Source organism: Fistularia commersonii, chromosome 2, assembly GCF_037954325.1.
Source record: "Fistularia commersonii isolate RoL2024-O1a breed Wild chromosome 2, RoL_Fcom_v1.0, whole genome shotgun sequence".
Lineage (NCBI taxonomy): Eukaryota > Metazoa > Chordata > Actinopteri > Syngnathiformes > Fistulariidae > Fistularia > Fistularia commersonii.
In genome coordinates, this window is record NC_141285.1 from 9,772,597 (window position 1) to 9,795,120 (window position 22,524).

Genomic DNA, 22,524 nt, shown 5'->3' on the forward strand with positions numbered 1-22,524 from the left:
GAACCTCTGTCTGAGGATATTGCATTGATGGAGTCTCAGGAGAAGCTTTTTTTTTTATAGGTGTTATTTACCTTGGCAAAGGACGTCCATAAATTTCCATGAAAAATGTTGAGTTGCGACTGCTCGGTATTGCTGAATGGTGGGCCAGAGCAAATACGTGTTTCTCTCCAACTCAAAATCCTAATAGTTTTCATATCCTTTCACTTAATGTTTGAATAATAGCCTGTCTTTCAACCTCTCTTACAAAAGTGCAGTCATTGGATTAATGCTATTAAAAAAACATGGCAGGTCAGTCCAAGGTGAGTGGACAATTCACAGAGTATGTGGATTCTTCATATATGACGTTCTCCATCTTAGAAGCTCATTATTCAACATAAGTGCTTCTATCAATGCCGGTGCCCATAAACTCACAAGGGATTACTGTTAAGTGTTCTCAGAAGAGATATCCATAAACTTCAATTTTCATTTATATTTAGTTATTTTAGTAATTACATTAAATGTTTTATCGAGCTACCAGTAAATGCACTGTGGCTATATATCACAGGATCCCATGATGCAGTGCTCCTCTCCCTTTGCTCTGTTGAGCCTTCGGCCTCTCTGTAAGAAAAAGGCCCAGATGCCTCAAAAGTGAAACTACGCTCTTTCCAATCTCCCCTCTTTTCTGGTTCAATGTATTTCCTTGCTCTTATTTCTAGGCTCTTAATGGATTTGGGGCTTCGCCTCCAAAGACAGAAGCCACAAAGGCCACTGTGTCCAGTTGTTTCTCTCACCAGGCACAGCTCACTCATGCCTCAGCAGCAGGCATTTGACTTTATTTCAGAGGGAGCTTCTGTGGGAGCGCCTCTCATAACTCCTCACGGGAGGATATATACGACAGTCTGAATAAAAGACGGGAGCCCAGTGGCTCAGGTCACTGCCGGGCACAGTGACCAGTCAAACAGTAAAAGCAATTTGCCACATACCTTTCCAGTACTTTCACGCTGGCCCTTGAGTGTACTGAATTGATTACGGTATTTATGGGGGGAGCCAAATGCTGCAGCACAGGTCTGATGGCTGGCAATGACTCTTTGATATTTGCATTCGTGCTAGCAGAAAGCACTTTTAACATGTGTGTGACATAAGCACTTACTTCCTTTACATTTCTAGCCCTCTAATGCATTTGAAGTTTTCACGGCTGCGTAATGTGTTTATACATAATAATCTATATGTATGTGTTTGTGATCAGGCTGTAGTGGAGCCAGTGTTAGCAGTAGTGTGGCCTCTAGTTGCTGAAACTAAACATAGCTGTCATTTGTTTCTCTGGTTAATTGTAGCCAGATGCTGGGGCTGCAGACCAGATGGGCCCTTCGCAAAGTGATAGTTCTTGGCTGACATCACTTTGTAGGACATTGCAGGGACACACAAAAGAGAAGAAGGCTCAGTGTAAAACATATAAGAATCAACACTATCCAGACAGAAACCATGATGAAATATTAGTTGTTTGGACAAAGCATGAACAAACATTTTGAAAAAGAGAATGATTCTTTAAAATCTAACTTTTTGTACAGACAAGTACAATTGTATTTCATTATGCGTTTTGACAGAATAGAGTCTTGTAGGATTTGTTTATACTCTGATGAAGGGAAGACAGAAGTGAATATCAAGAGAGTCTGTCGGGATGGTTCTCAACTCTGTCAAATGAATCACAGTGGTTAGTTATGCAATTTAGCTAAACAACAGGCTGATCATGTGCCTCTATGAAACTCAAGCTCAACCTATAAAAAGGCTAGTAAATAATGCAAGATCCCTTCAATTTACTATGTCTCTCATAATTTTGGCAACACTTCCAGTTCTCTGAGTCATTTCTTCTACAGGGCTAGTCAGAAAATAACATGGTTATGTTAAAACTACTCAATAAAATCCTATTATTAATGGCTGTGTTGTGCTTTTTGGCTGTTGGGTAATTCAGCATTTCAGTATTTTCAAAGTCAACACTGAGGTTTATCTGTTATGTTGATTGTTACAGGACAATCATGGCAGTTTCAATAGGAATACATAAAATACTCTTGCATGGAACAAAAATGTACACTTAGCCAAGGCCAGCTAAATTCACCAGGTGTGATGAAAGAAAACACATGTACATATGAAACATGATATCAAATATTAAAAAGAAAAGAGCCATTCAGACAATAAAATCATACATTTGAATTGATATCATCACTGCTGGTGGGATGTTGGTGTCACAGCATAAGACTGACAATTATGAAATTGTGAAGCTCTACTGACTGAAAATGTAAAATGCATTTTCATTTCGATTTCCCAAATATTTAATTTTAATGCTTCAGAATTCAGTCCATTCTGACCAAATGGACTACAATGTTTGTTCTATGCGATGAGATGTTAATTTTCTTACTTTTGTTTTTTTTGTGGTTATTCTAAAGCAGCTTTTGGTTGTATCCTGTGAATCTACGGCAATTGATGGTAACTCTGCACCAAAATCCATTGTAGAAAAAATGATGGGCTCAGGCTTTAGGACCGTGTACAGAACCATAGCTCATACGCTTTGGGGAAGATGAGCAATTATGAACCATTTCTTTGCAACAAACTAATTTTTACCTATCTCCAGTTTGGCAGCATCTGGACTGTTAGCATGTGCAAAAACAGTTGGGCCAACTATTGAGATGTTTAGTGATGGTAGCTTAAAAAGCAGGAACTACCAGGGCTGGAAACTCACAGGAGCAACCATCAGTACACATCCCTGTGCAGTTAGACCAACTGACCCAATTGGCCTAACTGCATGGGTTTGAGACTGGGAAGAGACCACATTAACAGGCAGCGGTAAGAAAAAAAAAAAATCTTCACCAATTATTGAAATGGTGACAGTAGGCATGACAAAGTCCCAACAAAACTTATCCCAATTCAAAATACACCCTTGTTGCAGAAAGTTTGCTCAGATCCCATTAGCTGCATACAGTCTAGGGTCGTGACTGTCAGTCAAGGTGTTCTTCAGCAGTTGCTAGAAGTACACTCTTCATTCATCCACCAGCAGACTCATCTCTGTTGCCAGTGTCCACAGCTGCTACTGAGCACAAGCCCCGCATTTCCCTTTTCCGAGAAAATGCAAGATTGCATGTAGCATCGGGCTTTGGCGGCAAAACGGTGGTAGCAGAAACAGTCTGTAGTCACTGATTTTGACAAACAGAAACAGGAGTCTCAGCGAAGGTTTCACACCCAGCCAGTGGAAACTGGGGCCACCATGGCAACAAAGTTTGTACAGTGTACAGGTGGAGTGCCTGCAATATCCTGTTGGCTTCCTCCGCCAACCTATCAGTTGTCTTTAGTACATAAAGCTGGTGGGTGGAGGGTGGATGTAGCGCTGTGACCTCATGGTATTATCTTGTGTCATCCACCGTGATCCCACTGAAGTTGAACTGTGCCTCAATTCATGCTGCCAAAATTCCAGCAATTTGACCGTGGCCACAAAAAGTCGGCCTCAGGGGAAACTTGGTGAAACCTGTGCGGCTGACATGACCTCAGCACTAAGTGACCTTGTCAAACATCATTCACTAACATGGAAGTTGTAAGAATAAGATGAAGTGCGTAGTGTTCAGTCTGACTGTAATTCAAACACTTCCAACCAAATATATAACAGACACATAGCAAATCATGAACATCCTAATAGCAACGCAACGCAATGTATAGGTCCAGTCCATTTTGATTCTGGTATGTGAGACAAACGATCCCCCAATTTAACCACGGTATACAATGCGTGATTGAAGGTGTCAAGGTCCCAGGAAAAAAAATCCTGTGCTGCTGCAAACTGATATCCAAAATAAATAAAGGAAAAAAGTGAATCTGATATTTATCTGAAATTCTATCTTTTTATTTCTTTGCTAAAAGGAATGCATTCTGCTTTTATAGAAGTATAACTCTGTACAAGGGACTCCAATACATGAAGCATTCACAGGAGTCCCTACTTCAGAATCCCTTGGCAAACCTTTCAGGTACTCGGATTGTAAACGAGGCCAAGCAGCTGCTATAATATATTACTGCACTTTGTCAGGGTGTATAGCTCTGCCATCAAACTTATTAAAACACCAAACAGAGTTGGAGAGGAGTCATAGAGACAACCTCTGAAATTAGTATCTAATGCTGAAAAAAACACCTACTACTAGATGAGAATTGAAGATAGTAGATTTTAAGAGGGGCTACTGCTCTGTTAGTCAACTGAGCGGTAGAGCATATGTTGGAAACCTTTCTCTCTGTTTATTTAAGCAATTATAATTTATGTGAACTTTTCCTGGCTTTTCTGGTAATCACTGCAATCATTAACAGGGGTCTGTTTGTAGTCCAATCGTACTACCAGTTACTAACCTTTTCAAGCATCTACGCCTTGCAGCATTCATAGGAGTTACTTCAGTCTCCACTGGGAAGCTGGCCATATTGCATCAGAATCCAGCAGAGTTTTGGGATTGTCCTACAGTCTTTCACTCTTTTGTCTGCAGAGCAACCTTGAAAGTGGCAGCGGTAACCAAAGTCCGGCTCTTCAATCTGTGAACCACACCTCTTCACTCATGGGAGACAGCCCTGCCTGTGCAAATGATGTCATTGTAACACATCAAATAAAGGGGGAAAGGTGACATTTCATCCTGGCATCTCCATTTCTCTCTCTCTCTCTCTCTCTCTTCCCCTATGACTTACATAATGAGGGTTTTTTATGTAAGTCATAATTTGAGTTGCGTGTCTGTGTTTTCTGTGCAGTAGGAAGCCCAGAGTCCAGCCCAAGCTGGCTGCTGCCCCACAGGGCCACCCACAGCTTCACATACAGCTCCAGAAGTTCACCGTGTCTGCTGACAAGGTGACTCGAACCTCCCAAACAGGCATTGCCTTCTACACTCATGTTCACTTTTCAAAACACTAAGATTTTGCGAAGAAAAATAAGATGGATTTTATGTAATTTCATGGCATCCATTAACTGTCAAGTGAGCAATGAATTCCTTTCTTGTAACAACCCACAGACATGATGTCACTTTTTACTATAAACTATATTGTCATATTTCCAAAAGTGACACTGCTTCCACCTTCCCCCTCTATATCTCAGACCCTGTCCTGGCTGAAAGACAATGTGTCACTGGCCACACAAGTATGTTCAATAGCCAGTATTGAAGGGTTTGAGTCAGCCAGGAGGTGCCAACATGCCCTGGAACAAGAAATCCTCACAAACAGAGCCAGGATAGAGGTGGTTAAAACGGTGAGCTGAGATCATCCTGTCACTTTAATGGTTTTTCTTGTAAAACCCAAAGTAGGATAAATGACTTGAATAAAGATTCTCAAGACAGAGCATCCCGACAAGTCTAGTTTAATCAAATGTTAAGCGGAAATTTCATCTGAGGCAGTTACTGTTTCCCAAACACCAGGATTAGGCTGACATTATGCATCACAAAAGAGTTTTTTTATCACCCTAAGTGCTCATCACTTTTGTGTTGGATCTGTAGGAGGGCCATGGGTTGGTCCGTGCACAGCACCCAGGTAGTGCCAAGATAGAGGAGTTCCTCTGCCAGCTGGAAGTGCTGTGGGAGGAGTTACGGAGGAGGCACCAGAGGAATGCCGTGTTTCTGCAGGCCTCGGAGGAGCTCGGATTGAGGGTAAGAATTTTATCAGCATTCCTCTGGACTCATATTGGGGTAAGTCAATTACCTCTGGATTTCATATGGGAAAATTAATGTTGAGGACTGATCCAGGACTACTTTTCCTGATGGGGAAAGCTGTATTCACGAGCTGTGCACACGTGACCCTCATCCCCTACTGTCACCATGTTTAAATGCTCATTTAAAATTAATTCGTACAATTTCAAATAAAGTCTTCATCAGTCATTGTCATCATAGTCCTCAACATTTTTCCACCATTTGATAAAGGAGGGAAATTGCTGAATTTATAAGGACTTAGATGTCTGTCAGAGAATGTTATTGTTTTCATCAGACTTAATAGTTCACATATTATTTTATTGTTTGTGCCCTTCAGTATTGTTGTCATAATTAATTCCAATGGGGAAAAAGCAAAAAAAAAAAAAAAAAAAACTCAATAGCATAAGATCGATATCTTATGCTTTGCGTCTACTCTGTAAAGGTTGTGAAAGTGCTCCAGGCTCTCAGCAGCCTGGAGTCATGGCTGGAATCCGTGGAGCTATCCATGAAGGAGTCCTTGGTAGTTGGTGACCCTGAAACAATGACGATGGCTGAGAGAGAGAGCTGTCTGCTGGAGAAAGAGGTGGCCGCACGTCATCTGGAGCTTAGTGCTATGAGGCAGGAGGTCGACCGCCTCCACAGCCACAGTCACCCACACACACAGGGTCTGCCTATGCGAATGGAAGAGGTGGAAAGAAAGTGAGTTTTTCATAGAAAGACATCTCTCATAATGGAATACTAAATACTCCTGTTGCGGATTTTAACAATTATACTACACGGGTGGTTCAGCTGGTCATTATGGTTTTGGAGTAAGAATTTTGTCATTGTTTCCAAAAGGTCATTGGTTTATACACGTATTATTTTGAAAATAAATGAATAAATAAATAAAAATATTTAAAGGAAAATAAACTTGACCCCTAAACAACACTTAACCAAAGATCTTATAAATTTTCTTTCCCAAAATTAAAAAGCATTCTATTCAAGTCATTATTTTTTGTAGGGTTCTATTTATTCATTTGTTATTCAAGCAGCACCAAGTGAGATCTATGTAGTTTATGCCCATAAACACATGGTCTGACTCTAAAGGATTCAGAGTTAAAAATTGAGTGGAAATGGCTGGGTTGAGGTATTTCCAGGATGGGATGTTTGGTAAAGTGGGGATGCACACTTTTGCCTTCTGAATAACCGTCAATGCAGGTAGAGGCAGCTGTAAAACAGTCAAACTGAAGGCAATATTTAACACTATGCAGGCAGGGCTCATTTATTCTGTGAGAAAATATACTTTTAATTTGCCCTGTTGGGTGTAAACTGTACTCTCAGACTCTGAGGTATAGAATATGTTTATGTGACAGCTAAAATATGATAAAATAGACAGCCCACAAGTATGACACTGTACTGTACTCACCACGCTTCATGTCATGCACCCTGTGTGATGTGGTTCTTCTGGAGGATGTCATCCAGATATGGTTGACAGTTGAATTCTTGTAGTCAGTTTAACTATTCCATTTGTCTCAGGTACCACCGTGTCTTAAGTGCTTTGACCCAGCAAAGCTCAGAGCTGCAAGACACACGAATGCTGACAGAATTCCTGGAGCGTGTGGAGCTGGAGGAGAGTCAGGAGCTCAGTAGTAGTCAATACAGCTCCGGCCAGGTGAGACATCAGTGCTGAGACTCCATTAAAAACACATTTTCATTTTGAGACACAGCCATTAAGAAGAAAAAAGAAAAAAAAAATACACATACAGTAGACAGCTTTAAATTGCTCTTATTATTGCTGACTTCTCTATGTGATGGGCATCTGCTGAAGGTAGCTACGGAAAACTCAGACTAATAGAACTTGACATTGTAATTTTCAATAAAACATGCAGAAATGCCCTGCAAATGGGCATGATTCATACATAGTGAACTTCTTTTAAAGCAACAGGAACATGGTGTTTGAAAGGGCTGTTTTAGTGGGTGATAGAGAGTGATGCATCATCTCTTATCAGTTATCCAGACAAATCCATATCAACTCTTTTCATCCCAAAACAGACTCTGCACAATGAGATTTCCTCGACTTCAACCTTGTTTGGACTTCAAAACAGTGGTGAAGGTGAGCCTCTAATAGAAAGCATGGGTGACCCTGTGGAGGAACTACGTGAGGCCGTGGAGATGCTCAATGACGCAGTCAGAGAAAGAGGCCGCTCACAGAACCATGAACAGACCATACAGGAGCTACTGAACAAGGTAACAAGATACATTTGCATTTAACCTCAACATTCCTATATATCTTGTAGAACCTTGAAAAAAGAAAAATATCCCGTAAAAAGTTGTCAAGTGAAATTATTTAGATATGGATTATTATCTAATAATTGAAACCCTAATAGTGCTGTATGTTACACAGGTAGATAGGTTATTTGGAAAATGATGATTTTCTTTTTCTCCTTTCGGCTTTTCCCTCTCCATCTATTCTCCATCTATTCTCTGCATCCTCCTCTCTCATACCAACTACCTTCATATCCTCTCTCATGACATCCATAAATCTTCTCTTTGGTCTTCTCTAAGACCTCCTGCCTGGCAGCTCCCATTTCAGCATCCGTCTACCAATATATTCACTATCCCTCCTCTGTACATGACCAAACCATGTCAGTCTGGCGTCTCTGACCTCCTCTCCAAAACATCTAACATGTGTTGTTCCTCTGATAAACTCATCCCTGATCCTATCCATCCTGGTCACTCCCAAAGTGAACCTTAGCATCTTCATTTACGCGGCCTCTGTCTTTTCGTCATTGTAACTGTTTCAAGGCCATACAGCATCACTGGTCTTACCACTGGCTTGTGACATGTCCTTTCATTCTGGCTGATAGTCTTCTATCGCATAGTACACCTGACACTTTTCTCCACCCATTCCAACCTGCTTGAACCCGTCTCTTCACCTCTTTTCCACACTCTCCACTGCTCTGGACTGTTGACCCCAAGTACCTCCAACTTCTTCATCTCCACTCCCCGTAGCATCACCGCTCCACCCGGGCTCCTGTCATTCACACAAATACACTCTGTGTTGCTGCGACTAACTTTCATTCCTCTTCTTTCCAGACCATACCTCCACATCTCTACATTTTCCTCAACCTGACCTCTGCTCTCGCTACAGATCACAATGTCATCTGCAAACTTCATGGTCCTTGGAGATTCCTGTCTAACCTTATCTGTTAGCCTGTCCATCACCTCTGCAAACAAGAAGGGGCTCAGAGCTGATCCCTGATGGTGTCCCACCTCCACCTTGAACTTCTCTGTTACCCCTACAGCACACCTCACCACTGTCTCACAGCTAGCATGTCTTGCACCAGTCTAACATGCTTCTCTGCCACTCCAGATTTTCTCAGACAATACCAGAGTTCCTCTCTTGGCATCCTTTCATATGCTTTTTCTAGGTCTACAAAAACACAATGCGGCTCCCTCTGTCCTTCTCTGTACTTCTCTATTAGCATTCTCAAAGGAAATATTGCATCTGTAGTACTCTTTCTAGGCATGAAACCATACTGCTGTTCACAAATGCTGACAACTTGCACTCAGTCTAGTTTCCACTACTCTTTCTCATAACTTCATTGTATGGCTCATCAAATTTGACCCTCTGTAGTTGCCGCAATTCTGCACATCTCCCTTATTCTTAAAATGGGCACATCTTCATTCTTCAGACATCTTCTCACTCTCTAAGATCCTGATGAATTATTTAGTCAGAAACTCTACCGCTGCCTCTCCAAGACACTTCCACACCTCCACAAGTATATCATCAGGACCAAATGCCTTTCCACTCCTCATCCTCTTCAATGCCTTCCTCACGTCACTTTTACTTATCTCTGCTACTTTGTGGTCTACAATAGTCACCTCTTCTACCCTTGCCTCTCTGTCATTTTCCGCATTCATCATCTCTTCAAAGTATTTTTTCCATCTTCCCATCACTCTTCTAGCATCTGCAAATATATTTGCCTCTCTATCCTTAATCCCCCGGACCTGTTGTACACCCTTTCCATCTTAAGCTCTCTTTTTCGCCAACCTGTATAAATCATTCTCTCCCTCCTTGCTGTCCAACCGAGCATGCAAGTCATCATTGCCCCTTTGTTTTGCCTTTACTAACTCTATCTTTACCTTACTCTGTATCTCCCTGTACTCCTATCTGGTCTCCTCAGTCTTATCAGTGTCCCACTTCTTCTTTGCTGACTGCTTTCTCTGTATATACTCTTGTACTTCCTCATTCCACCAAGTCTCCTTATGTATTTTTCCTTCTAGATGATAAACAAAGTACTCTCCTACCTGTCTCGCTGATAACATAAGCTGTAGTTGTCCAATCATCTGGAAGCTCACCCTGACCACCTGGAGCCTTTCACAACTCCAACCTGAAAACCATACAACACTCCTCCCTTTCCAGCTTCCACCACTTTGTCCTCTGCTCGGCCTCTGTCCTCTTGATCTTCCTTGTCACCAAAGTCATCTCACAAACCACCATCCTATGCTGTCTAGCTACACTCTCACCTACAACTACTTTGCAGTCACTGATCTCTTTTGGGTTACCTCATCTATACAAGATGTAGTCTACCTGTGTGCTCCTAACCTCCACTCCTATAAATTTCCCTATGTTCCTGTCTTTTCTGGAAAAAAGTGTTCACTAAAGCCATTTCCATCCATTTTGCAAAATCTACCACCATCTGTCCCTCTGCATTCCTATCCTGTATCCCAAATCTGCCCATCACTTCATCCCCTCTATTGCCTGCATCAACATACCCATTGAAGTCTGCACCAATTACCAGTCTCTCATCTCTGGGAATATTCTGCATCACTTCATCTAGCTCATTCCAGAACTTCCCCTTCTCCTCAAACTCACACCCCACTTTCTTTGAACTATAGTAGCCCTGTTTCCATTAGTACCCTGTAGGTAATTGGTACCAATGGCAGCTGTTGTTTACCCGGGCCTCGACCAATGATCTGGTTATTAGGTTTGATTCCCATGTTTGATTTTGGCAAAAGTTTTATGCCGGATGCCTTTCCTGATACAACCCTTTGCATTTATCTGGGCTTGGGACTGGCTCAGGGAGACACCGGCCCATGCCACTCTGAGGCTGCATTTATTTGGAAAATGATGATAAAGATCATGATTTCTAGTCAGTCAATAAATATTAAAACCACATTAGAACCTTGACATTAAAATAATTTGATCAACCGCCTCCTTTGTACATCATTGTTTTTTGCAGTGAGCCACAGTTGCGCTTTCCCTGATGGATTTACTGCTATATTGAGTACTGAAGTTTTAAATGTAAAAACATTCTGTAAATAACATTTATATAACATTAGATACAGTGGTTACTTGGATAAATACTGACTTAAACACAGTATTTTAAAAAGGAACAAATTTTTACTTGAAATATTTCATTAATGAATACATTTATCATGACACAATTGGAAATAAATTGTGGGCAGCCACAGACCTCATACTTACACCATCTTGCATCACAATCACAGAGAGGGTGATTTCTGTCAAACCCAAATATTTAATGATTTTACCTGAATCATCTTCTTTAAATCTCTTGGTGGGTATTTTTTCTTTCAGGAAGAACTGCACTAATAATGTGCTGTAATAATGGCTGGATCATATTTTGTGGCTAAATGTTCTAGACAAAAAAACAAATGAGCCACTTCTTCTTGCATAGTTGTTTTTATTAATTTGCTCGGGGTAAAAAAAAAAGAAGAAGAATGACTTAAGGACATTCTATAAGTACTAATGATGACTTTGCATGACTTTGCAAGAATGCCAGGCTGGCTCTGTATGTGGAGGACTGTCTGTCCTGCTGCAAGGAACTTAGCCTGGACATCTTGGAGAAGGAGACTAATATGGCTGTTCAGTGTGAGCCAGACCGCTGTGGCCTGGAGGCTCTGCAGGAGAAGCAGGACCACCTGGAGGTGAGAGGAAAATGCCAGCCGCTGTTGTGATTGTGGTGTAAACATTTAAAATTATTCACTGCTGTTGATTTTATGCAATATTTCTTTCATTTGACTTTTGGATTATAGCGCTCTGCATAATTCCATGAAAAAGGGAAACCCCCCACCCATTCACAGCACATTGTTCCACAGTCTGTTTCCTGTTGTGCCAGATATTCACACATTTAAAAAAAAAGGCTAACACATTTGCTTTTTGCTATGATTTATTTCTTATACAAATGCCACTCGGAGATCGTGCAAATGTTTATTGCTCACACAAGGTATTTATGAGCCAGTGTTCTACTGGCTCTCAGGAGTATGTTTGCGAGTAAGTCTCATTGGGTGTTTAAACACTGGGAACATGTGAGGCTGGTAATGGTAAAAATCTGTGGGAGTAATTTCTGGCAGTTTTATGTTTATCTCACTCAATCTCACACACACCCACAGGCGTCTTTACTTGATACCCATGAAGGTTAGAAATGACCTAAACTAACAAACTAAAATAAGTTTCCTGTCAGGAGACAAACATCCACTTTTAGTCTCCCTGTAAGTGACAAATGTTATGAAGAACTGCTGTAAGTGAACCCTTAACACTATTAATTACTGCCTCATCGAAAGGATAAAAAGAGGTCTACATTTCTAGCTTACCATGGCATGGCAGACCATATGCAGACCATATGTGTGCTTCGCTAAATAATATGCATAAAGCTATGAGGATGAGGTCATCGGCATAGATAAAATTGGTGTGGGGTGTCTGAGCAGTAAGAAGGATGATGAGCGATGATGGAATTTTATTGTGATTCTGCACAGATTGACTATGATGTCATGAAGGAGGAGTTAAAGAAGATGGAGAACCAGGCATCCTTGTTGAAAGAGCTGTGCCCAGAGAGAGTGCTTACACTTGAGGCCGAGATCCAAGCAACGCTACAGGCATGGACTGAACTGGAGAAGACTGTGAAGAAGAACAGACTGCAACTGCATGAGTTTGTTCAGCTCCAAGACTTCTTCAGGAGTTACCTTGCCATGATGTAAGCAGGGCATGGGAATCTTATAACCCCTTCCTGGGCGAGGTGTTAATTCTCAATCCACTTTATCCAAACATCTGTAAAGAACTGGATGTTCTTGATGTTAGAAACAGGCCCCTTGTGAAATATATAATTTAAGATGTGCTGAGGGGGATAGTGCAGGTTTCCTGTGCTGAGTGTGACAGATGAATATCCACTGTGTGTGTTTTGTGTGTGCGTGTGTGTGTGTGTGTGAGAGAGAGAGAGAGAGAGAGAGAGAGAAAGAGAGAGAGATAGAGAGAAAAGGGTCTGGTCATTTTCAGGCTTTATGAATGCATGACATCTCTCATAGACCTGCTCCTTGTCTCCTGCACCTCCTCTCACCCCGACCTCCCCTCTTCTGGTTAGATCATGGACAGAAGACACCAGGTCGAGCATTTTCTCAGATACAGCCTTACTCATTGGGAAAGGTGGGCAGAGACCACTGGCTGCGGAGCTTGACATGCAGATTGAGAAGAGGTTTGATGAGTTTGATGAACTGGCCGCCACAGGAAGGAACATTTTAGACGAAGAACATCACCTCACTCAAATGGTGAGCAGCACTGCAGACATTGGACCATAAATCCATAAATAATCTCTGAGATAATAATTCAACTGACCCTGGTTGATGATTGCAGCTAAGAGAGCGCATGGAGGAACTGAGAAGTATGCTTGGGTGGATTTTAGTGCACTGGAGGGCAAAGAAACAACAGTGGGTTCACAAGAAATATGGGAAAGACCCTTCACAAAATAACATTTACTCTGAAGCCACAATGTGCTCCCCATTAACAGAGGTAAATATAACAAACATGTGTTTGTTGGCAAATAACTTGAACATGAAAATTAGTCTCCACAAATGTCCATTCACCGGTTGATTAATTTGTCTGATCACAGTGTTCATTAATGCTAAAAGAAAAGTAAGAAAAGAAAAATAAAGGTGCTTATGAAGATAATCATACCATACTTTTCCTGCTATAGTGCAGCTTGACAACGGATCAAAGCACAGCGAGGTGGCACAGAGAGTAACCATTGTGAATTGTTTTCTGCTTGGCATCTTATAGAGTGCAGCTCCTGACGGAGAGTCTAACCAGTCCCGTCAGTCTTCAGTTGTCACATCAGATGGTAGCAAATCAAAAGCAGAGGGAGACAGCCAGTTCTCAGATCTGCTGCCCAGGGCGGCTGAGCAGCAGGATGAAAAACAGACAGAAGATGGCTATGAGGTCATGAACAGCGTCGGATCACGAGACTTTGAGGTCTCCTCCTCGGAGTCGCCAAAACCTTCTGTGATGGTTCTTAAAGAGCCCGGCAGTCCTTCTTTAGGGGGCACAGTCAACCTGATTCTCAGCTTTGGCAACAAAGGTGACAGCCAGGTTCAGGTGGTTGACCTGCCTGCCAAAATGGAGGAGGTTGAGGAGGACACCCCTGGACCAGTCCACAGGGTGAGAGTACACATATTTTGACATTTCACATCTCATGAATGGCTCCATTGTTTTTCTCCTTGCCTACAGCGTAAATATGTGTTGCCTTTTCTGAAGGACATCACAGTGATATGTGGTGTTATTTCTTGTAATGTCACTGCATGGGCTCCCCATCCCATCTATCTGTCTATCTGCTGCTGTGGTTCATTTCCTGCATCTACTTTGGCCTTCACACCTTCCTTTTCCCCCCCTTCTTTTCCCTCAGCCCACTCTCCCAGCCCATAAAAACTTTTGGAAGCGGTGCCAGGGGCTTTTGGAAAATACTTTGGGTAGTTTAAAGCGAAAGCGAAAGATTTATCGGCAGAGTGCACACGAGGTAAATTGAGCAGTTTGAAGTGGCTGTGCATGCTGCGACAGAAAGTGTCCCAGGACTGCATGTTGTGTGTAGGTTTTTTGTGGAGACAGCATGCTCTACTAAACTTTGTGATGAGGTTTCACCGGCCAATAGCTTTTTCGAGCTGTCGTATTTGGTGCAAAAAGGTACATCGAATGTCTAAAAACAGATTGATGCATTAGAATAAATATAACAGCAAAATGACATCCCGATAAACATCGTATATCAAGTAATTGATCGTAATGCATTTAAATGAAATATCACAGGCGTGACTCTCTTTATTCAACATATAACATTTTTCTTGGAATAAGAATGAATGCGGAATTATTATTCCTCATTTTGAAATGAAAGCAAATATGAGGCTTGATTACTCATATTTGTTTAAGTATGAAAAGAACATAATTGCACTTCATGATGTCAAACTATTCGGGGAGACAATAAGTTTACGGTACTTGGAAAGTGATATTGTTTGGATATCACTCTACACACAAAATTGTGTAGAATGAAAATTGTTACTGTGAGCAACACCATTTCTTGGAGTGTGGTGTCATTCTCTTAACATTCTTTCAAATAATTGCTTCTTTTGTATTGTGATCTGCTCCTGCCTTTATTGACGTCTTCCTTGGCCCTTGCTCCCTCCCACCAGCACCAAGATTCAATAAAATTGGTTTGCTAGTTTTTGTATAGATTTGGTTAACATCATGTAAATTGTATCAAGTTCGAATGACAGAAAATACAAATGATTTCAAAAAAGGTTTTTAAAGAAGGTTCATGTGCAGAAGGCTCATTAATTGCGGATAGAAGACCATCTAAGTAATAGAATGACTTGTTCAGTAAATTTTCAATTCCTGTATTCCAAATTTATTGAAGTGAATGACAAAAAATAAACACTTTTTTTTAATGTGACTAATTTTGCTTGTCCATCTTGTACGAAAACTTAACTGATCTTTTTTAAATTTAATCAGATCAGATGGGATAAGAGCCTTATCAGATGCATTTGTTCTTCCTTTTGCGCTTTTCAATACAGATTTCAGAAGCTTTAACACAAACGTCGGTAACAAAAGTATCTGGTTTGCAGTGCAGCTAAGTTCAAAAATAGCTCCCAGCAGGAGCGAAGCCCAAATAAGATTTTAGACACAGCCAATCATAGGGAACTGGTGCTGAACTTTCAAAAAAATGCCCCAGCCTGCACACCATGATTTATAGTCTGGGGCTTCCACAGAAACAAGAGATTAGTCACAGAGTTGAAAGGTCAAGCCATTACAGCTGTGTATGACGGCATGAACAGCTACATGTGATTTTGATTACGCCTTTCAGGTTTGCAATTGCAGTCTTGCTCCTTTGTCCTCCCATCTACTTTTGTTACTTTTAACATTATCATATACATGATCGTATCAAGACTTTATTGGGACATTATTAAATCTATGGTGTTTTAGAACCACCTGTCTGAAAAACAGGGGCTATTTTTCCTTGTATTTTTTAATGTTTTACTTGCTTTCATTTGTAACACATAAAATTGCTCCTCTCTCCGACTGAAAGGCTTCAAATGGATGCATGCATGTCGGGCCAGGCTTTTTCAATGGAGCCTTTAAAGCGCCAGTCAAATCAAAACTTTCTCAATTATCTGACTCTTTTTTTATGATTTTGTTATAGGTGAGTACCTACCTGCATCTCAAGGATAACAACTTGGCTGTGGTCCCTGTGTATGAGAGTATCACTCTGCCCCGCCAAAAGAGCCACACTGCAATCGCAGCCTCCCCCGCTGTTTTGCCGCTCTCCACCTCTCCATCCTCCTCAGTCCCTGCACCACAGACAACGAATGTGTCTTTCCACCCTTTGACAAGAAGTGGCAGCAGCTCCATCTTCAGCAGTCTCAAGAGAATGAGCAAGAAAAGAAAGAGAAAGCGAGATGCTCGCAGGCACACGATCCAGAAAATCATGGGAGTGGAGGATCAAACGGATGAGCCACATTATGATTGTGAGACGGTCGCTTATGACACACATACATGGCCTCTGAAGGAAGGTCGAAGGAAGAAAAGCACACCAAAGGCTGAGGATGAGGTTATGGCCTACATGAAGAATCCCCTGCTGAAGGACATTGACACAGACTGTGCAGCAGAGTACGCTATTACCCCATATGCTGTGTCTGAAGGGCCAGCCCCTTTGCCTGCATCTAGTCATGTAAGAGGCCACTGCAGGTTCCTCTCTTTAGGCTCTGTGTTGAGCTTTGACCTTCCTAAGGACATGGCACTCATCCCCAGTATTCAGGACATCATTACAATTGCCCCTCCTGAGTCTAAGAAAGGTTCAGGGACAGATCCGGACCCCCACTCCCAGAGGCAAACAGCCCTGAGTTCTTTCAGACAGCTACGGACCACTCCTGCCCACGCACAAGACCCTGCTGAAATCAACTTCACTGAAACCCAGACCTCGACGGTTTTGGTGAAAGATTTGCCTTTTGGCAGCGGTAGTTGCCAGTTAGCCACCGCTTCCCTGGAAGAAGATGAGGATCGGACTGTTCAATGTAATGAATTATGTGAAACTCAATTCAACCTTCAGAATGAAGATCTAGAATCGTGCAAAATGTCATCAGAGGTCAACAGGGTCGGGAGCGGTCAGCCGCCTCAGCTCCCTATTTATGTCAACCAAGCCCCCACGTCTACCGCATCCGTTCAAAAACATCAGTGTCCGAGTGTCCATACGCTGATTCGAGATCTAAATGGACACCAGTACCATAAAAGTGTGAGGCCCCGCAGTCTGCACGAGGAAAGCCCTGGTCAGTGTCTTAACCAAGCGTCGCACATGGTAGTGAATTTAAAGTCCACAGTGAGTGTTCGTCAGGACTCGGCAGACTCTGGCATCTCAAGCTCCTGCAGCATCAAGCTTTGCTCTGATACACCATGTGCAGAAAAATCCCCATCCAAAGGTGTGGTGGCAAGGCTCTTGTCCCTGGAACTGGGGCGCCAGGACTGCACGCAAAAGAAGGAAAACACGGTTAAAAGCGCGGTTTCATCAAAACACACGGAAGAGTCTGGAAATGAACCAGTTCACCTTGACCACCAACAGTTTGAAGAGGAGGAGGAAGAACTGGAGGACATCTGGAACCAAACAACTAATTACAGGCAGAGTATCTGCTCCGACATCATGTACCAGCTGAAACAGGACGAGTCTAAGGCCTCGGATCCTTCCGGTCAGCCCCACTCCTGTTCACCTCTTCCTACAGCTCCAACCGTGCTCTATCGAAACTTGGCCACGGCATCGGCACCGAACCTTTTAGTGGCCGAGTTCAGACTGCCAGCGCACATCCAGAGCTTGCTAGGTTACGACAAAGAACAGAGCTCTAAAAGTACGCCTCTGGCCAAAGGCGACAGGAGCTCCTGGGCAGCGTTTCCAAACAGGGACCAATGTGGCAAGACCTCGGTGATGGTGAATGAGACAGCATCTGATCCTCTGAAGCTCCCGAATGTGGGAGACAATCAGCAATACATTTATCATTATAAAGAAGAGGAGGAGGAGGAGGAGACAAAGGTGGGGAAAGAGGTGGATGAGCGCACGCATAACACAAAGGTGAGATCTACGTTAAATGAAATGTCAAAACATATGAACTTCATTTTCTGTGGGGATCAAGTCAAGAGTTTTTGGTTTTACTTTGCCTCTGAACGGTAATCTTACAATAGCACATTGACAGTTTATAAATTGATCCCCCCTTGTCTGATCTTTCTATCAAGCATTGAGCAATGCGCTATTTACTTAAACAAAAAAATGAATAAAAATGTATTTGATTGCTTGAAACAGGGCCATAATTACATTAGGCACAATCCTATATTTCAGTTTCCTTCTCATAATCAAAAGAGACTTCTGTCAATGGCAATCACAAAGACAAAATCAAAACCAATTGCATATTTTCATCATGAAGCATGACAGAAGTAGATGGGAAGCAATGTGTTTGTAATTTGGGTGAAGTGATCCATGACTACAATCATGTATCATCGCTAAGCATGGCAGTAGTAGGTTGTATATTTTGGATTGCATGTCACCGGTGATGACTGTGGTATCATCTGTCTGAACAGGATCAGTCTGTGAGTTTACTGTCCATACATATGGGTTCTGAAGGAGTCGGCCATCAAAAAGAGGCCAGTAAGAGTGCAGACACACAGATGCAAGAAGAACAAGTAGCCACAGGGAGGCACATTGCTACTTTGGTAATCCTGAATACCCTTTTGCTCTCAGCATACTAGACAACCGTTGACATTGATTTTTTTTTTTTCTTCATGACTCAATTCGATTTTAATTCCAACTCATACAGGGTTTAAAGCAAGACATGCAATCTATGGAAGGGTTGCTTGAGAGGAAGCAGAAGCTGCAATTTGGAGGAAGGAAAGTAAGGGAGACTCCGTGTATTGTTTAAATCATAAAAGCACACAGTCAGCAGCACATACTCTTATCTTATTTTCACAGGCATCCTCCAGAGGCTGGAGCACTTACCACGCCATCTTACACAGACACACCTTGTGCTTCTATCAGGATAGAAAGGATACATTGAGGGTGAGTAGAAAGCTACAACACTTATTATTGGCAATGCCATTGAACAGTAGTTTTGTGATCAGTGATAACTGGTCTGCTTTGCCACAGAGTTCTGCATGTGGCCTGCCTCTCAACCTCACTGGAGCTGAGTGCTCGTCGGTACCAGAATACACCAAAAAAACAAACTGCTTTCGTCTGCGGTAAGAGTGTAACAAACAGTAAATTAAAGTAATGATGGTGTCTTACAGTTATTTATTTCCAAAGCAAAGACAGAGGTCATTTGTTGACCATCGAGTGATCTCGAGGTTGTAAAGGCCTTTTCTTGTCTTCAGACTACGTGACGGTTCTGATTATCTGCTGAATGCCTCCTCACAATTTCTGATGAAGACTTGGATCAAGAAAATACAAGCAAGCACAGGTAGTCATTACTTGAAAAAAAAAAATACAACAAAACAAAAATGGTTCAAATGGCCGCATAACTTTAAAAAAATGTGATTTTCTCAATTTCCTCCAGGATTATTAATGTATTTCCGCTTCTGATTATCATCATTATGTGTCATTAAAAGGTCCAAGTGAGTCTGGGTCAAGTGTCTCTGTGGATCAGCACATCCCCATTTCCCTGTAAGACAATTTGGTTACACAATCTTTGCATTCTCAATTATATACTTTTTTAATAAAGAAATACTACATAATGAAAAAAACAAACAAATCTCCTTCCAGAAACCCATCTTTCTGCACTGAGTGTTATGGTCTGGCCAAATGCTCCTGTACGTTCCAACAGGATGTCACCTCCACATTCCCCAGGCTCAAACCACTGGGTGCAACTAAGGCCAAAGAGATCTTTGTCCTCAGTAGAGCGTTCAGCCACATGCCAGGGAGTCGTTCAAGAAATTTTGATGAGACTCTGACCCTTTCATCCTCACATAGAGGCAATTGCGGTAAGATCTTCTGTGGACAAAATCTATATTTACCCCGGGATGGTTTACCCATTCTTTGTATCTGCTCAACCACCATGCTTAAGAGAAGCAATAAGATCACCACCCAGATTGCTGGCTGCGAGTCTAGCTGGGCAGGTTGCAGTTGTGGGCAAGACTTCTGTGTAGCGGTTGCAGACTGAGCTGTTTGCATATTTCAGAATTGATTTGACGACTTAAATTTGTCAGAAACATTCAAACTCTTTACTCCTCCATAATTAAAAAGGCAAGGAAATGATCAAACGTTACTTGTGCTATGACTATCTTTGTGTAGAGTGTAGCATTAAGCGAATGTGTGCTGCAAGTAGACGATTCCCCACTAGGGGGCGCTAATGCATTGTTTTACCACAGTGCATATGACATTTGACTCACTCGTTCATTCTGAATGTTTTTATGCTTTACCAGTCTTGTATTCATATTTCCCCCCTCAAGATGACGATACAGTCAGTTTTCAACCAATGGTGGCTCCAAGACTCTCTGGAGGATGTGGAGACAACACCGCTTTATCATACGTCTCGCCTCTGTCCAGCGACAAGGACTGGCTGAGCAGCAAACGTCGATCACACTCCTTCACATCAGGTTAGTTTACAGTTCATAACTGAAATGTCATTGCAATGTTTGTGTTTGTGGTCCGGGTAAGAAATTTAATGTTGTTCTCCGCTTTCTGTCAGCTACCTATCAGAAGATCAACCCTAGGGTGCACACCTCCGGAGGCAGAGGCCTGGAAAAGGGCTCTAATTACTGTGTAACACTTGTGGTAGGAGACAAGTCATCAGATGGCAGGTCTGAGTCGCTACTGCAGACCATGGCTGGGTGGCAGCAGGACACCTGCCAGGATGCTGCTGTGAGGAGCTACAGTAGCTTGCCGCGCCCATGCAACAAGTCTGTCTTTAAAAAGTTCTTTGGCAAAAGGGACCTTTGAGTTTTTTCCCAACATTAAGACGCTTTTCATGTGCAGTGCACATAATTGCTATATTACTACTGACAATATTTATGACCAGAAAAGCTACTATAGTTTGAAATTTTGATGAGTTCTAGAAACACATCATTGGTTGAGAGGCTCTAATGATAAGTCCTTCTGTGGTTAGTTTGTGTTTTGTTTGTTGTTCATTAGGAAGGAACAATACTGTGTGAGTGTGCACTGTGTAGATGTAGACCACTTTTTCCACAAGTCCTGTTTTCATGCAAGTATCTGTCTTTTATATATTTTCTGGATTGTTGTGTTATTGACTTAACAGTCTGTGTCAAAAACAACTCAGTTGGAAACCAGAGTAGAAATTATATTTGCAGAGTGATAAATCTAACAGTATACTGAACTCATACCATTCTTCACATGATTGTATCAGTACTGTGTGTGGTCCACAAAAACCCTTTCTTCCTACTCATATGCAAAACAAAAGCAGTTTGATACTGCTTTTGGTTGTTTGACATACTGTTTTTAAATATTATTGGAAGTAAAGGCTTTTTATTAATAAACATTAAAAAATGACTTGGACTTAGTATTGGATGAAGTTTTTTCTACAGCCTTAAGTGAAAATGTTGGTTATTCGAGTGCTATTTTGCCATTATACTGGGTGATTTAAAGAAAGTGAGATAGACATTAGGATTAAAGGTCAGACTAATAACATCCTCGCAGAATGATACTTTGTTATGGATATTGAATGCTGCCACCTCTCAAAGAATATGTTTACTGCACAATAATTAACACTGTAGTTGCGAGTTCCCTGCAGAATCTGTGATACTTGCTGCCAGTTGGCAAAGCAATATGTAAAATAATGTTTTGTTATCAATTTTGAATATTCTGTAGAATTGGTGCTCTGTGTGATCCTCTTTGAAGAAAATTTCTCGCTCCTCTGAGATCCTTTTATCAAAATTCTAAAATCTGTAATCTTTTTTGTAATTATCATCCGATTTCACACAATTTCAAAAGAAAAAAAAAGAAAATAGAAGAAATCTTTTATTATTCTCAACCTTCTACTCTGGAAAATCAACACCCAGTGAAAGCGAAAATACTTTGAACAGAATAGTGTGGCACTAACACACATGGTTGCAGTCGCTGCTTTGCCTTCCTGGTCACAGAGCACTGCAAAACATCACAGTGAGATCTTGGCATGTATGTATGCATGCACACATGCACAAAACATTTCCACTAGCATATGGAATGGAAACACCTCAAAAAGCTTTGCATTTGTGGTCAAATTTGTCTAGCAGAGGCATTAATCATGGCAGGTTGGTTATCTGTGAGTCATCAACTAGGCCATAGAGCTAAAAGCTGCAGGACTCAACCTATCAGAGAACTGTGAAATTCATCCAGTTTTTGTGTAGCGTATTCACAGAACACCCGTACAAGTTGCTTCCATGTGCCATGGCAATGATCTGCTATTAGTTTTAGTATTTAGTTCAACCGAGACAAGTTAATGACCCACCATGACAGAACGCATGGCAGCAGCATGAACACATTGCTATTATATCCCCATCCCCACAATAGTGACAATAACAAAAAAGGAGTATTATTTTATATTTATCCTCTCAGTCAACTTTCCAATGATGGCCACATCC

General features: G+C 41.7%; 1 protein-coding gene across 4 annotated transcripts in view; it reads left to right on the forward strand.

The window, feature by feature from the left end:
• Positions 1-21,451, forward strand: part of mymx (myomixer) — a 32,578-nt gene extending 11,127 nt beyond the window's left edge. For 2 of the 4 annotated variants that reach the window (XM_086166420.1, XM_086166427.1), the window contains exons 12-33: positions 4,485-4,615; positions 4,741-4,837; positions 5,081-5,230; positions 5,475-5,624; positions 6,106-6,362; positions 7,179-7,314; positions 7,695-7,889; positions 11,442-11,594; positions 12,423-12,640; positions 13,025-13,208; positions 13,294-13,449; positions 13,717-14,094; positions 16,121-18,034; positions 18,538-18,669; positions 18,774-18,848; positions 18,926-19,012; positions 19,100-19,191; positions 19,324-19,409; positions 19,558-19,612; positions 19,712-19,929; positions 20,371-20,544; positions 20,637-21,451. In XM_086166420.1, the coding sequence (XP_086022546.1) occupies positions 4,485-4,615; positions 4,741-4,837; positions 5,081-5,230; positions 5,475-5,624; positions 6,106-6,362; positions 7,179-7,314; positions 7,695-7,889; positions 11,442-11,594; positions 12,423-12,640; positions 13,025-13,208; positions 13,294-13,449; positions 13,717-14,094; positions 16,121-18,034; positions 18,538-18,669; positions 18,774-18,848; positions 18,926-19,012; positions 19,100-19,191; positions 19,324-19,409; positions 19,558-19,612; positions 19,712-19,929; positions 20,371-20,544; positions 20,637-20,887 (5,289 nt within the window). In that variant the 3' untranslated portion in view covers positions 20,888-21,451. Of the gene's footprint in view, positions 1-4,484; positions 4,616-4,740; positions 4,838-5,080; positions 5,231-5,474; positions 5,625-6,105; positions 6,363-7,178; positions 7,315-7,694; positions 7,890-11,441; positions 11,595-12,422; positions 12,641-13,024; positions 13,209-13,293; positions 13,450-13,716; positions 14,095-14,338; positions 14,450-16,120; positions 18,035-18,537; positions 18,670-18,773; positions 18,849-18,925; positions 19,013-19,099; positions 19,192-19,323; positions 19,410-19,557; positions 19,613-19,711; positions 19,930-20,370; positions 20,545-20,636 lie in introns of all 4 variants that reach the window. The other 2 variants (XM_086166445.1, XM_086166437.1) reach the window with 2 other exon arrangements.
• Positions 21,452-22,524: the final 1,073 nt, after the last annotated feature.